Source organism: Polistes canadensis, unplaced genomic scaffold (genome assembly GCF_001313835.1).
Source record: "Polistes canadensis isolate GaletaPanama2010 unplaced genomic scaffold, ASM131383v1 scaffold_335, whole genome shotgun sequence".
Lineage (NCBI taxonomy): Eukaryota > Metazoa > Arthropoda > Insecta > Hymenoptera > Vespidae > Polistes > Polistes canadensis.
The window spans coordinates 19,673-35,731 of record NW_014569882.1 but is presented as its reverse complement, the minus strand read 5'-3'; the positions used below and the strand labels follow the sequence as shown (position 1 = coordinate 35,731).

General features: G+C 26.9%; 2 protein-coding genes across 7 annotated transcripts in view; one reads left to right on the top strand and one right to left on the bottom strand.

Moving 5' to 3' along the window:
* The window catches only part of LOC106791716 (serine/threonine-protein kinase N), a 122,687-nt gene extending 114,386 nt beyond the window's left edge, over nucleotides 1–8,301 (top strand). Inside the window, exons 7-18 of one of the 6 annotated variants that reach the window (XM_014757578.1) lie at nucleotides 316–567; nucleotides 797–947; nucleotides 1,034–1,121; nucleotides 1,718–2,073; nucleotides 2,194–2,393; nucleotides 4,616–4,783; nucleotides 5,606–5,923; nucleotides 6,010–6,161; nucleotides 6,244–6,463; nucleotides 6,549–6,656; nucleotides 6,745–6,885; nucleotides 7,816–8,301. In XM_014757578.1, the coding sequence (XP_014613064.1) occupies nucleotides 316–567; nucleotides 797–947; nucleotides 1,034–1,121; nucleotides 1,718–2,073; nucleotides 2,194–2,393; nucleotides 4,616–4,783; nucleotides 5,606–5,923; nucleotides 6,010–6,161; nucleotides 6,244–6,463; nucleotides 6,549–6,656; nucleotides 6,745–6,885; nucleotides 7,816–7,959 (2,298 nt within the window). In that variant the 3' untranslated portion in view covers nucleotides 7,960–8,301. Of the gene's footprint in view, nucleotides 1–315; nucleotides 568–796; nucleotides 948–1,033; nucleotides 1,122–1,717; nucleotides 2,394–4,615; nucleotides 4,784–5,605; nucleotides 5,924–6,009; nucleotides 6,162–6,243; nucleotides 6,464–6,548; nucleotides 6,657–6,744; nucleotides 6,886–7,815 lie in introns of all 6 variants that reach the window. The other 5 variants (XM_014757577.1, XM_014757576.1, XM_014757582.1 and 2 more) reach the window with 5 other exon arrangements.
* A 4,130-nt stretch (nucleotides 8,302–12,431) lies between these two features.
* Nucleotides 12,432–14,592, bottom strand: LOC106791714 (tRNA-splicing endonuclease subunit Sen15-like). The gene is made up of 4 exons (XM_014757574.1): nucleotides 14,269–14,592; nucleotides 14,087–14,168; nucleotides 13,845–14,016; nucleotides 12,432–13,723 (listed from the first exon to the last, which is right to left on the bottom strand). Exons 1-4 carry the CDS (start codon nucleotides 14,290–14,292, stop codon nucleotides 13,441–13,443), a joined length of 561 nt encoding a protein of 186 aa, XP_014613060.1. The 5' UTR covers nucleotides 14,293–14,592; the 3' UTR covers nucleotides 12,432–13,440.
* Nucleotides 14,593–16,059: the final 1,467 nt, after the last annotated feature.

The window sequence follows — 16,059 nt, the reverse complement described above, 5'->3', positions numbered from 1 at the left end:
TCGTGTTAAAAAGGCTGTCGAACATTCTGCTGATTATGAAGCATTTACATAATTTAACAATCGTGTAACGTCGATCGTTCTATTAATAAATGTTAACTATTGTTGTCGATCGTTACCGAATATTGTTTCTATGTGCATATGTATTTTTCACACAAATCATTTTCTTTCTTTTTTTTTCTTACATTGTATCATCGATTATCCTCCTTCCATTGTCTTTCTTTCTTTCTTTCTCTCTATCTATCTACAGTTTATTTCTTTGATTAAAAGATAAAATCGATTAAATAATATCAACTGTGTGTGTTCGAATTATCCTAGGCTCAGGCAAGTCTCGCGGAATCCAGTAGAAAATTGGACTTACTTAGATTATCTCTTGAACTTAGAAGACAAGAATTACCACCAGACAGTGGTACCGCTGCCCAATTAAAGAGAGAACTAGCCAGTGTACAGTCGGCAAGTCCTGTTTCTGTTACTTACACATCCTTACAACCATTTCGTGGTCCATTAGAAGGCAGGGCTACCGTACCTGCATCTGTTTCTAGATGTGCTGCAGTCACTGGGCAATTGGAGGTAAACACTTACGTTATTTTATAAAATTATTTAATTGATGGTTATTAATTAGGTCTATGATTTATTTGAAAATATATCAGTGATTATAACAATGAATAAAATATATCTGATAAAATATAACAATGGAATCAAAAAGTTGAAATAATTCTTCATTTTATATATATGATTTTTATTTTATAAAAATAATAATTTTAATTATATTAACAAATCTGTATGCTTATATTTTTAGGTAAGATTAATGGGATGCCAAGATTTAGCGGAAGAAGTTCCTGGACGTACGAGAAGAGAACACCCTGCCAGTCCTGATTTACGTAGCTTTGTCAAAGGTGTAACAGGACGTAGTTCGAGTAAATCTTATAGTGTTAAAGACGAGACGAGTAGTAAGTTAAAATTCATTTTCTATTTTATTTATACAATTGTTTGATATTTAATTGATTGTTATTAATTCTCGTTATATGAATTGCAGACGATATTATGGCGGTTATAAAACTTGATAATCAAACCGTAGCACAAACTAGTTGGAGACCGTGTTCCCAGCAGGCTTGGGACCAAAGGTATATTATTATATTGTTATATAATCATCTTAACTCTTTGAAGCATATTAGAGTTAATTGTGACCTCCTTTTTTAATACCTAAATATGCATAGTAGAATATTTTTTTATACTGCCTTGAGAAAATTAAAATTACTTGAAATACAACGGTTTACAACAGCACGGAGAGACTATTTATGTAACTCTCTATTATTAAATACTTAAATAACTTTTTATTTTATTTTTATTCATTTTATGTAATAGAAATTCCCTAGTAATTATAAGAATAAAATTTCTTTGCAATCCGTTCTTTTTTATTTTTTATAATTCCGTGCTTCAAAAAGTTAAGTAACGTATTATTAACTGATCACAAATCTCATTATTAAAATATAAAATTATACAAATATCGTTATTATTTTCATTTTGTTTGATAAAATTTGAATATTAATCACTCTTGTATTATTTTATAATTTTTATAATTTTTATTATTTTAATTCAATTCTTAATATAGCTATTCTGAAATTCATTAAGTTTTTGTATATAATAACAGTAATATATTAAGAAAAAATATTCTCCTTTGATATTAGATGTAAAATATAAAATTCTATATTGTTTATAGATTTTCTATCGAACTAGATAAGTCAAGGGAACTCGAAATAGGCATTTATTGGAAAGATTGGAGATCATTGTGTGCAGTGAAATTCTTACGTTTAGAAGAATTTATTGACGATGTGAGACACGGAATGGCATTACAGTTGGAGCCTCAAGGATTATTATTTGCTGAAATTAAATTCTTAAATCCAATGATATCAAGGAAACCTAAATTGCAACGTCAACGTAAAATATTTAAACAACAAGTTAAAAATTTCCCACGGGCTAACCAAATGAATATCAATGTTGCTACCTGGGGTAGACTTCTTAAACGTTCTGCACCATCTTTGCATAATACAAGAAATTCTGAAAGTCCACCATCAGGTATGTATTCATCATTTTTAATAATTATAATAGCATGTAATCCTTATGATAAAAGCGGAGAATCAGAATTGATCATTTTAGGACCACAACCATTACAAATTGTTTTTGATACCTCAATAGAAGATAAGCCTGAAACACCTGGAGAATTACCGGATCCTGAGAAGGGTGGCTTAGGTGGTGCTCGACCATTAGGAATGGCAACTTCAACTAGTAGTCCAGTTTTGCCACGTCCACCTGAACATCCACCTCCACCACCACCAACGGTTACTAAGAAACCTTCTCTGCCAGCACCACCACCACCACCAAAATTAGATCAGGAGGTGAATTATACATAATTTATAAATATATATTTTTGTTTTTAGATTATTTATAATATAAAATAAGTATTATCGCGTAGCTATTTATTTATTTATTTTTTATTTATTTGTTAATATATACATATGGAAATACATATACACGGTGTCCCGGGGTTTACCAATCAAGCTGCAAAAGCATATTATACAAGTGGGAATAAGAAAAGAATGTTATTTGAAGTTCGGTTAAAGAAACGGTTTATTAAAGTTATAAATAAATAAAATTGAAATAGGTAATAGCAGATTTAACGGACTAATGCAGGTCACTAAACTTATCCATTGAAATATTATACTAAATTTCGCGCTGAAAGTTTCTTCGTTGAGTGAAATATAAATTATTGTAAACTCATATATGACTATTATGAGAATTGAATATATTCTGTCTTGTAAAAATCGTTTCGTTTATCCGTAATATCTCTTCCTACTGCATTCACATACAAATTACAAAATTCAACTTGTTTCCGGTAATCTGTTGAAAGTAATTCTTGAATAATTGAGTAATGATAAGCAAGTATTTTATTGGCTTGCAATGTTCTTCAAATTGTATTTCATGATGTCTGTAGTTAAGATGAAAAAGTACGTCGAATGCTGCTTTGCATAGTAATATTATCAACAAAGTTTAATATTTTTAAAGAGCATTGTTATTTTCCCAGGGCTGAACAAATATCATGAAATTCACTCCTAAGTCGAAATGAACCTAAATTTCGTGATTAAGAATGAATATTAATAAATACAGAGAAATGTGTGGTACCTTTCTTCAGGGAAATCTTCTGTGACCTATTTCAATTTCATTTGTTTATAACTTTATAATAAATCAAACTTTAAATAACATTTCTATATTTTATTTCTACTTATAGAATATACTCTTGCAGTTTGGCTGGCAAATCTTGGGATATCCTATATATCTCAATAGATGCTAATTAATTTTCAGGCTAAAATAATTAAACTATTATAGCTTCGCTTATAATTTATTTTAGAATAGATTTTATATCATCTTGGTTTTAAATGCTGCAAAAAATATTTAGATAATGTACAGAGTATTCTGTTACTAATAATACAAACGAGCAGGAAATGATTCTACATACAAAATTAATTGTAAGTCGAAAAAATATAGAAGAAAAAAACTTTTTCATGGAAAGTTTTATTTTTAAGGAAAATAAGTTTGAAAATTTGTTGAGTAACACGCACACTTTATTGAGCTTGCAATTAAAAACCCTGGAAAATTAAAACCTTGTTCGATGAGCATAAAAGTAAAACTGATACTAGAGATATCATCATACTAACAATGTTTGTAAACATATTAAGAAGCATAAAAATATTCTCAGTAATATCCGAGAATAAAATAGTAATATCCGTTGAACTGAAACTAAAACAAGTGCATGCGTACTTGATAATTTTTAAACTTATTTTTCTCGAAAACACAAAGCCTTATATGAATTAATTTTATTCTATATTCTCGACTTAGATTTTCATGTATTATAGAATTACACCCCCTGCTTGCGTGTACTGCTAGTTATAGGACACCCTGTATATATATATATATATATATAGAATTTTATATTTTCTATAGAAGGCAGTAGACTATTGGTTTGGGATATTGGTTGTGGGTTTAGATTTTTATTAAAAAAGAAGTATAATAGGATTATTTGATTTTAATTTAATAATAGAGTTTAATATATTTATGTATAAGGGCACATATTTTTGAACCAAGCATGCTCTTATTTAAATGCACTTTTTATTGTGTCAAATTTATTGATACAAAATATTTGTATTATTTATATACTTCTTCTTATTAGTCAAAAAGTATAAATTATATACATAAAATTAATTTATGTATATTATCGTGACAATTTATAATTGTATTTTATGTGTTATCTGATTTCTTTAATTTGTTTTTTCGTGATATTGCTTTGTGTTAAGTCATAAAAAACTGTCAATCGTTAATTATGTTTGTTTTGTTTAAATACAGTGAAACAATATCATTTGATTTATTTTTTACAAATAATGTGTTACGTCTGCAAAAAATGATCATTCTTGAAGCTTGAAAAATTTTCAAATTTTACATATATATATCATATCATTATATTGTGTTCATAGATATATATTCATTATAATGTAGTTATCTTTGATTTAAAAGCACATCGCAATATTTTAAATAGGCTTTTAGAGCTAAGCAGGTAGTAATGTAGTTACAGAGTGCATTAAGGGAGTTTGATTTCCTGCACAACGAGGAGAAAGGGGGGTCTCAGGGTGCAAATTTGAGGCCCCTTGTGACAGAGCCCCGTCCTGTGCTGATTGCACCACCCTCTCCACGCACACCCTCGCCCCAACCCGTGGTCGAGTTTCCTGAAGATGAGGTATATACCTCTAGTATGAAATATTACTTTATATTATCTAAAACTTTAATATTTTCATATTAATATTATCATTTTCATCTATATTAATTGATTTACTTTTTCACGTTAAAATCATATAATAACGATTTTCTAAACGAGAAAAATGATCTTTTATAGTATCTTTTTAAATCGTTGCAATACTAACGATGATTTCATAACAAACATTCCTTTTACTTTGTTTATTGTACAAACATGTTATCGTACACGAATATCATAATTAAAAAAAAACAAACAAAAAATCATTTAATTCGACATCCAATAATCCCCGACGCCTGCTCACAAATATCTACTTTTAATTATTGCATGATTAATTTGCATGCTCAATTAATAATATTTATTATTTCTTTTATTATCTATCCATTTATTATTGTTTCATTATATTATCATCACATCAAACTATAATATAATCAAAGTTTATTTCGCCAGTGTCTGATTTTTGTGATATGAGAATGTTATGTATGTATGTATACATTATCGTTAAGTTATTTGTAGACAACATTGCATATGAGGTAATATAGCTTAACATGCTTAACTTTGCTATATTTAACGTATGTATTATATTTTTATATATTTCGGATTCATTATTTAAAATGACTATGTAAATAATGTACATATTATATCTAATCACATAACAATCACATCGATAACATTGATGACACTTGATAAGTTGTTTCATTACTCGTAAAAATTTACTGTACTTACTCTCATTAATTTTGTGTTGTAAATAATAGAAGATAAAAGTTATCTTTAATGAAAACTTCATTAAAATTTATGCGATTACAGGTTGTGTACGAACTACCGGTCAGGCCTCTGCAATATAGAGATAGCGCATATGAATCTAGAAGACATTCTCAACTCACTGGCATGACTTTGGACAACTTCAGGTTACTCTCTGTTCTTGGTCGAGGTCATTTTGGAAAAGTTATTTTGTCACAATACAGAAATACAGGAGAATATTTTGCTATCAAAGCGTTGAAAAAAGGTGATATTATAGCGAGAGACGAAGTGGAATCACTGCTTTCCGAAAAGAGAATATTTGAAGTTGCTAATGCTACGCGTCATCCATTCCTGGTGAATTTGTTCGCTTGTTTCCAAACCGAAGTATGAACTTCTTCTTTTTTCTTTAATATTATCTCACATGTCCTATAATTGTGGAATTTAAAAAGTAATTTATATTTTATATATAGGCACACGTTTGTTTCGTAATGGAGTATGCAGCTGGTGGTGATCTTATGATGCATATACATGCAGACGTTTTTGGTGAACCACGCGCTGTATTTTATTCTGCTTGCGTTGTTTTAGGATTGCAATATTTACATGAAAGTCGGATTATATATAGGTAAATTAACAAAATAATATCTTATTATTAACATAACAGCATAGATAGATTGTTTATGGTATTAAATAAATCTTATTTTCAGAGATTTGAAATTAGATAATTTATTATTGGATACGGAAGGATATGTTAAAATAGCAGATTTTGGACTTTGTAAAGAAGGCATGGGTTACGGCGACAGAACTGGGACTTTTTGTGGAACTCCAGAATTTTTAGCACCAGAAGTTCTCACTGAGACATCATATACACGAGCTGTAGATTGGTGGGGTCTTGGAGTACTTATATTTGAGATGCTTGTTGGAGAGGTATAAAACTATTAACAATTTCAAAATTCATACGAAATTTATAATTGATATTTCATTCTTATACTCTATGTTTATTTATATTTAGTCTCCATTCCCTGGTGATGACGAAGAAGAAGTATTTGATTCGATAGTAAATGATGAAGTTCGTTACCCAAGATTCCTTTCTTTGGAAGCTATAGCTATAATGAGAAGGGTAAGATAATTGTTCTTATTATTACAAGATTAAGATTTTATTCATTATGTATAAACATTTTTTCAAATTTATTTTATATGTATAATAGTTGCTCAGAAAAAATCCAGACAGAAGATTAGGTAGTAGTGAAAGAGATGCAGAGGATGTTAAAAAACAAGCATTCTTTAGGCACATAGCATGGGATGATTTATTATTAAGACGCGTGAAACCACCTTTCGTACCAGTTATTGTAAGTGATTTTTTGCACATGTTTTTATACGATATACAGGGTGTTTCTAATATATACGACCCACTTCAGGAGTGGGCAAGGAACACAAAAACAATGAAAAAGTTTTATTTAAATATCTATCTTATTTAACCTTGTTTCAAAGTTACATTGGCTTTTGTGTTCTAATAATCCGCGACAGCTTATTTTCATAGAAGATGTTCGAAATGATCCCTTACATCTTCTTTTCACTTCTGAAATCAGTGGTGGATCAAGTCAAGTGAAGGTCCCAAGCGATAAAAATGTCGAAGCCTTCAAACTCAAATTAAAAAAAAATTTTCAACAAAACTCTCATTAAGTTATTAACAGACAATAAGTAAAAAAAAAATTCATATCATAACACATTAACTAAATTTATTAAAAATACGTAATTTTTCTCAAACCCTATATAATGAAAAGAAATTCTAAGACCTCGGGGCCCATTTAGAACCCTTTGATATTTCGGGATACAACGCGACCGCTTAGACTGCTGACCGCTTAACACTTTGATTGCCACGTCGAATTCACATGTTTCGCCACGGTAATTTTTTTATTTTATTCAAGATTTCATAGAAATTAATTTTTCATTTTCGATGTTCCGATAAAAATTTATAATTGTTCAATGGAGCACTTTCTATTTCAAAGTATATTTTCATTAGCGGTAATGTTTAAAATACCCTAACTGTAAATTTTCATTCAATTTTTACAATTGTAAATGTTCAAGTATTCTGGTCATCAATGACCACCGTGGCTTCACAGAAGAAACAGTGGCCGGTCGTATATGACCAACATGGTAGTCAAAGTGTTAATCTGTCACTGTCTGAAATGCATCCCACACATTTCTAAACACCCTGTATATATTTTCTATAATTATAAAGATATATTAAAATATATATTTATTTTTTTTTTATACAGCATTCTGTGGAAGATGTTAGTAATTTTGACGAAGAATTTACATCAGAAAAGCCACAACTCACTCCGCCTAAGGATCCCAGACCTCTCAGCGATATGGAACAAAGCTTCTTCAAAGATTTCACATACATGGCTGATTGGTGCTAACTATAGTAATATGGAATTTTATGTTCTTCCAATAATAGATCATCATTATTTGTATCCTATAATTTAGATTAAACTATGTTAAATTACATCAAGAAACATAGGAAAAAAGAATGAAAATTCTTATGGAAAGAAGATTGATGCATTGTGCTTTTTACAATAATTATTTTATTCTTAATAGAAATCAAAACTTCTGTAAACTTATGATTTACCATTGAATCTCGGATTTTCATCTGAATTATGTTATAGAAGAGAGAAATTTTATTTTACAATTAGTGCCAAGCATATACATGTATGGCTATATTATTCTATTTTGTTCGCATCGCGTAAGTTATTAAAATATAATCAATTATCTTGAAAACCAATATATGAACAACAACAAAATGATAGGATTCGTAGTAACATTTATATTACATGTATATGTTAGTAAAAACATATATATCTAAAAGGAAAAACGAAAAAAAAAATATACAAACAAAAATAACATAAAAATAAGTAACTTTTAAATTACTATCGTCAACTATGATATACATATATATAATTCGAGAGCGAGCGAGCGAGAGAGAGGGAGAGAAAGAGAGTGAGAGATGTAGATAAATATTATCGAGACAAGGAATACATTTATTTGCATGTGCATTTTTAAATAATAAACAAAACTTTCCCATTAAGTGCATGAAGAATATAAGAAAGAATAGTTTACATATAAAATTATATAAGTATATTGTGTACAACAGACACGTTTAAGCACTGGTCATTTACGATGATCACATTAGAATCACATTGCACACATTTTTGAAAGTAAGGCACGTCATTTAATCACACGCAAACACTACATAATTTGTTTTGTATCATCATTATTATTATTATTATTATTATTATTATTATTATTATTATTATTATTATTATTATTATTATTAGTATAACTTTGTTTTATTTTCTTTTCTTTTCTTATTTTATTTTCTTACAAATGGCTATTTTCTTTAAATCGTGGCACAATGATGATATATTTATGTTTGACAAAAAATTATCGTTTTTTAATTGTAAGATTTTATACATCGGTCGAAAATTAAATAAAAAAAAAATTTCTTACGATTATTAGCGTTAATACGATATCGAATGGAAACGACTAAATAAGCGTAATATAAATTTGTTGATCGAGAAATTAACAATCGATACTTTAAATACTAAAATAATGTGGTATCTAACGTGGCTTACTATCATTTCGATAGAGAGATGAATTTTAATTTCTTTTTTTCTTTCGTTTATTTACGATAAAGTTGACAGCATAATTTGACGGCAAATATTACTTGTGTCTGAAAAAAAAATAATAAATAAATGTCACGTGTGTATTGTTTTATATAACCGTATGCTCTATTCGCTCACAATTTATTTTATTTTAACTGCATATAATCATGTTTAAGCGCATGTATATCTACGTATTTCGTATTTATGCGTTATATCTTTTACAAAGGTATCTTTCAAAGAGTAGTATTACTATGATTCTTTATTAGACCATGAAGTTAAAATTGTTCACATATTAAACAAAAAAAGAAAAGAAAAAATAATTTCAAGTCCAACTTCTAGTATGTGCATCTTCGTATCATTGTTAATCTTTATTTTTTAATGTAAATTCTTTGTACTTTTTGATAATAATAATATTAATAATAATAATAATAATAATAATAATAATAATAATAATAATAATTGAGAGCTAAGTGTATTACATTTTAATTTTTTGGGAAGTAATTCGTGCATTATTTTTAATATTTTTATATAACTTGTATCAACTCGTATGTCATATATTAAATAATTTTTATGGTATACGTATTACGTTAAATAATAAAATATTAATTTCACAAACGAATTTAACATACGAATAATCTGCCATTCGTCCATGGCAATTGAGAATTAATATTAAACGATACATACTCTTTAAATTTGTCATACGAAACCAGTATTTGTTGTTTTATTATTGTATACTATGATTTCTCAATACGTTGCGGTAATATTAACTCTCCTTACTATAAGTTCATTTTTGATTTACGTTAAATTTTATTTTTTTATACGCCTTCGATAAAAGATATATTAGAATTGGACTTGACAAATCTAATATACGTTTTCTTTTCTATTCGTATAAAATTGTTCGAACGAAAATTTAAATATTAACATTGCGATATCTAATGTTTATTAAAATTATCTTGTTTATTTTCACAATGTTTAAACACTCATATATATATATATATATATAAATATTAAATGAAAATTAATGTATATCATTATTATTATTTTATACGAAACACGATTTTATTATATAGAATTCTGTGATATACTTCAAGATTAAACATACTTACTTTGAAACATTCTTACAGTGTAAATTTCGACATTAAAAAACTGATTTTGTAATTATGATTTTTATAAAACAACAATAACAATAGCAAGAAAAAAAAAGAAAACAGAACAAAACGATAAAAATTATATTCAAAAAAAAATTTATAGCAATATATAAAAAGAAAATAATAATAACCGAATGACATGTGATAGTTTCGAGTTAAATCTCGAATTTTAGATGCCTTACTGCTCTAATAAAGTAATAACTTGGTATCTATTTTATAAAGAAGTCTTGTAAATTATAATTGAACCCTGTTTGTAAGAAGGTGCTCATATACAGGGTGTTTCTAATGTGTGGATAGAGGACACAAAAATAATAAGAATAGTTCATATAAATATGTGACCTATTTAATCTTGTTACAAAGTAATAATAGACACTTTTATATTCCAATTATCCGCGACATTTATCTTCATAGAAAGTGCACGAAATGATTACCTTTGGTTTGTATCCAAACTTGTAATTGTTTTTGTATCATTGAATTTTGCAGTTTTTCAAAACTTCCAGGTGTGCGTCGAATCTGTTAATAATTTTTTTTTCTATACATGCTCAAAGTTCTTCAATACTGGCAATGTATGTCAAATACACAATTATTTTCAAATGACTCCAGAAATAAAAATCTAATTACGCACTTGAAACTTTTTAATAAATAGAGCAAATAAAAATTAATGAGAAGAAGTAAGGAGAATTGAAGATTAAAACTGAACTGATTAAATCGAAACAACTAAATTCAATTAACAAAATGTGTAACATTAAGAAAGACAAGAAATATCCGCAAAACATAGAAGCATATAAATACAAATACAGATCGAGAATAATCATTTTTAGTACTTTCTGAGTACTTTTCTTATTGTAACAAAAGTAGCTATAACTTTGAATCAAGATCAAATATGTAGGATACATTTTTAAATGAACTTTTTTCATCGATTTTGTGCTCCTTGTTCATTTTTGAAGTTCGCTCCACAAATTTCGTAATAACGAAACACCCTGTATATCAAAACTGCGTGCTGTTGTATTATTCCAACAAAAAAATTACTACAATCTAGCGTAGTAACATTTGTAACACCCAGCGGAACCAAATTTCACGCATAATCAATAATATTATAGAAAAATATTACTTCTTATTAGAAGCAAACACACACACACATTTTATTATAATAACAAAAAAGTAAGTATAAAATAAAAAGTAGCGAGAAAGATCATCACAAGGTTTCTAATATATATAAGTGCCATGAGCCTAACGCATACTGATATAAAAATACGATCAGAATAATATAAATGCATTTTGAAATGATAAAAAAAGAATAATTAAAAAAGAAAATGTAATTCATCGTACTTTATCATATACGTACATATGACACACAGAAATATTTTACTTTACAGATTTCGACTATCAAAGTAAATCATTTTTATCACGATAAATTGTTCGCATAATAAAAATAATAAGATCTTCTTTTTTTCATTTATACTATGATTTATAATCAACATATGAAACATTAATTAAAATGTATTATGAGCGTTAAAGGAATATTTCAATTTTTATATTTTTTAAAGAGTATGCAAAGAAAATAATTAATTGCATATTATTTCAAAAATATTGTTTGGAAGGTGTACATAATACATTTACATGTTACAGCCATGTAGATAAATTTTAATTAACGAATGAAATATTTTCAATAGCACATATGAGTTCGGGGTACTTATTTATATATATATATATACATATAAATATATAAGTACGTAAATAGTGCTACTAAGATATAAAGTAGTAATTTTTTTATTAATACGTTTGCTATGATTTACGATTATGTGTTATAACAAATAAAAATGTAGTATGTGCCTCGTATTTTGTAGAATTTAGAATGTCTTAAAGAACTATTATCATAAAATAAGACATACACACGTATAAAGATTTCTAAACATTTATTTATTTGATACATATATTTACAGTGGCAGCTTACTACATATCACCATTAATACATTACATAATTCTTAGTGATATTCTCTTCAAATTTATGATCATATATATATATACTTATATATATAAACATTACACGATTCAAGAATAAATTTTTGAATAATGTATCTTTTGTGTTGTTTATTTAACATTTCATTTATAATCAATGGCTAGTCTTGCCTTATTGAAAAAATTAAAAAAACTATTTCCCATTGGATTATCGAAGTTAAGCAACGATGGACATAGAATTGGTATTTAATTAGATGATTACTTTGGAAAACTTTGTGCAAAGATGTAAGAATTCCCTCAAACCCATAAAAAAGGGAAAGTAGTAAAAAAAATATATCTTATTTATATTGTAATATATAAATTAAACAAAAATTGGTCTATCACAGATAGTTGATACTAATAGCGAACACATTAAAGAAGTTTAATTCAATTAAGTTGTTGAATAATTTCTGTCATATTTTAAAATTAATTTAAATCACCATAATAATTTTGCAAAGTAATTTATTTATTTAATAATTTATTGATTATTACTGCCATCAATTTATCTTCATCTTGTCGATTTTCAATGAAAAAATTTTCTACTTTTTTTATGCAAGAAATCAGACAATATATTGAAAAGAAATATGACACAAATTATGGAAGACCATATATTTATATTTAACTTTTTTGATATGACTATGTTATTCGCGAGTATGCTTTCGCTGTACACATATTTGCATCATGAATAAGGTAATACTATACGAGCCAGTCACAACGCAAATGTACATTCTATTACAAAGTAGATAAAAGATAGGATATTATAATGTAATGCATTCTAAGACATTCAGATCTTAAAAATAGTAAACCGAAGCAAAATATCAATGATGTTGGATGACTATGGTTACTGTTAGTAAACAGTAACCATATGATATTAGGTGACTAAAATCACCATTAGTATACAGCGAAGACATGACATTGAATAATTGTAATTACTGTTAATATACAGTGAGCATATAATGTTGGGTGACTATATTCACTGGTAGTACGTCATGAGTCTCAAACATTGCATAACTATAGTCACCAGTAGAGTATCGAAAGATTTAAATAGATATATACATATTAAAATATAAAGAAATTACTTAAGTATTTCAAATTATACTTCTATTACAGATGAAGTTTCATCAATCGGTTCATCATTTTTAATTTCGCTATTATCTGTCATTTGAAGATCAATGCTTTTATTTTCTGTGTTTATAGATTTTGCTAATTCGTATAAATTAGTTGTATTTTTCTTGATATTTTTTTCCAATGCTATTCTTTTCTCTTCTTTTTCTCTTAATAGTTTTCTCATTGCTGGAGACACCGGTTTTACAAGACCATTACTAACACTATAAAAGACGCTAGTACTGTCCGGAGATTTAAATACAAATGTTATTCTGAAATCATATAATTCTGTTATTCGGTACAAATTTAGATTTATCTTATCATTGTAATAGAAATTTATAATTTTCAATGAACATTTAGAAAAAGTGTATGTAAAAAAATATCTATTTTTACCGTTCTGTTTCTAATTTCTGCTGTATTTTTTCAATTAGATCTATGGTTAATGAATATGATATAGGCCATGGTACATAAATTTCAAGATTTGAATTTTTACTTCTTTTAGTTTCTAAATAAAGTAAATCTAGATCCTGATTATATTTATAATCCACGTACCAAAATCTCTTAGCTATAAAAATATATTCTCAATCGCATTAAAATATTTTATGAAATTAATAATCGTATATTTTTATTCTTACCTTCGCATAATTGCATATATACATAAAATGCATTTGAAATTTTTATAGGGTCAACGCAACCTAATTTTTCCATATGATAATACTAACAAAAAAAGAATAGAGAAAATATTAAATATTTATGTACAAATATATATATAATTATATATTAAGAATGAATTTGATAAATTAATATGCAAACTTACACTAGGATGAATTAGATCTTGCATATTTAAAATATTTTAAATTTTATTAAAGAGAGATAATATATATATGTAAATGTTATATTATTTTACTTCTACTTCTTTGAGGTTATCAACATATCAATGAACACAAAATATGTAATAAATTAAATAAATTTAACAATAAGTATAAAATATTATATTATATTAATATCCACACACACAAATAAAAGAAATGTGATTGATCGAATATGTATAACTGTTTTTTTTATTATTGTTTATTATTTAAGTTCTTGAAGTTCAATAATAACAAAGAATACAGAAGTATTTAAAAGCTCACAAGTTCCCTTCTTTATCTACCTAGTTTCATTTTAGTTACTACCAGTACCACCAGTAAGCGATCGTTGGTAACTAATGCGATGACGGTACAGTACTATCAAAGAATACAGTCTTTTTGGAAAATATATGGTAATATGTATATGATACATTCTTTGATAGTAAAATTTGATTGTAGAATTTTAAATAATTAAATTTATTTGTAATTGTATAAAGATGTGAGCGCCTTCAGAAATGTATTTATAAATATATTTTAAAAAGTATTCATTTAAGGCGTTCAAATAGAAGAAATCTAAGAGGTTTGTTGTTAAATCCAACGATGATCACCTGTAACAAGAAGAAAACTATATTAATCATACAATCAAGTGATACAATAGYCTGAAATATAAATCGTCCAATTCGCAGATGCACTTTTCAATTGAATTCTCTATTTACTTTTATCAAATCTCTATTAACCGATGCAAGGAAAATTAATTTTAAACGCGTGATTTTACATTTACAAAAAAAAATATAAATGTATATAAAAGAAAAAGAAAAGTACAAATATTAAGTTACTAAAAATAATAAAATCTATTAATTATTATGAAATATTTTTAAACTGTATTATACACACAGAAAAAAAAATTACAAGTTTAATAAAATACGACGGCATCTTAAAGACGAAACAAGAAAAGAGAAATTACTGTAATATTTACCGAATGTTATTTAAGCTTGAAAATTTAATAATACAAAAATTGTAATATTTCTAACTCATATGCATCTTTTTGACGATTTTGATGGACACAAATTTGGTATCCCAAGGAGATGGAATGGTCAATCATTTCCAATTACAACCACAAATTATTGACGAGCAAGAAAGTAATATAATAAAATATAAAGTATGACTATAGAGCTATTCTCGAAAAGTTCAAACACGCTGTTGAAACTTTGAAAATAACTCAATAGTCTATGTAGTTGCCCTCTTCAGCAACAATTAAGTGGGGGCCTCTTCGGCAATTAGCCTCTTCTTTTTTCATGCCCTAAATTCTGCTGTAAGGCTTTTTCTAAGCGCATTTTAYAATACAAATTGTACAGTTACATTAACTTGAATGCCTCAAGAGATATTTGATCTAATCGACGAACCTATTATTAACACTTTGCATTTAAAAAATTAAATAATATCAAGCCAAAAAAAGACTTTGTCAAACATCTTATGGTCTTACTTTTTTACTCGATCACTTTTATCTTTTATCTTTACTTTACTTTGTATTTAATATGCATATATAACAAATGAAGTATTCAATAAGAATTACTAAAGAGCAAAGTGTTAATATACTTAATATGTAGTAAGTATCCAACGTATTCAGCTATCTTCACTTTTTCGAAAAAAAATTAATTTTTAAGAAAACGCAAAGACTTTTGAATTATTCGATACTGATTTATATCTCGCGGTACAGAGTATCAACAACATATGGAAAAAATAAAAGAAATATTTAAATG

Bases quoted from the DNA above. Each gene is read 5' to 3' on its own strand.
- LOC106791714 (XM_014757574.1), bottom strand. From the start codon at position 14,292: ATGCAAGATCTAATTCATCCTAGT. The intron at 14,017-14,086 runs GTAAGAATAAAA...ATATTTTTATAG, and splicing joins ATATATGCAATTATGCGAAG to CTAAGAGATTTTGGTACGTG. The intron at 13,724-13,844 runs GTAAAAATAGAT...ATATGATTTCAG, and splicing joins CAGAAATTAGAAACAGAACG to AATAACATTTGTATTTAAAT.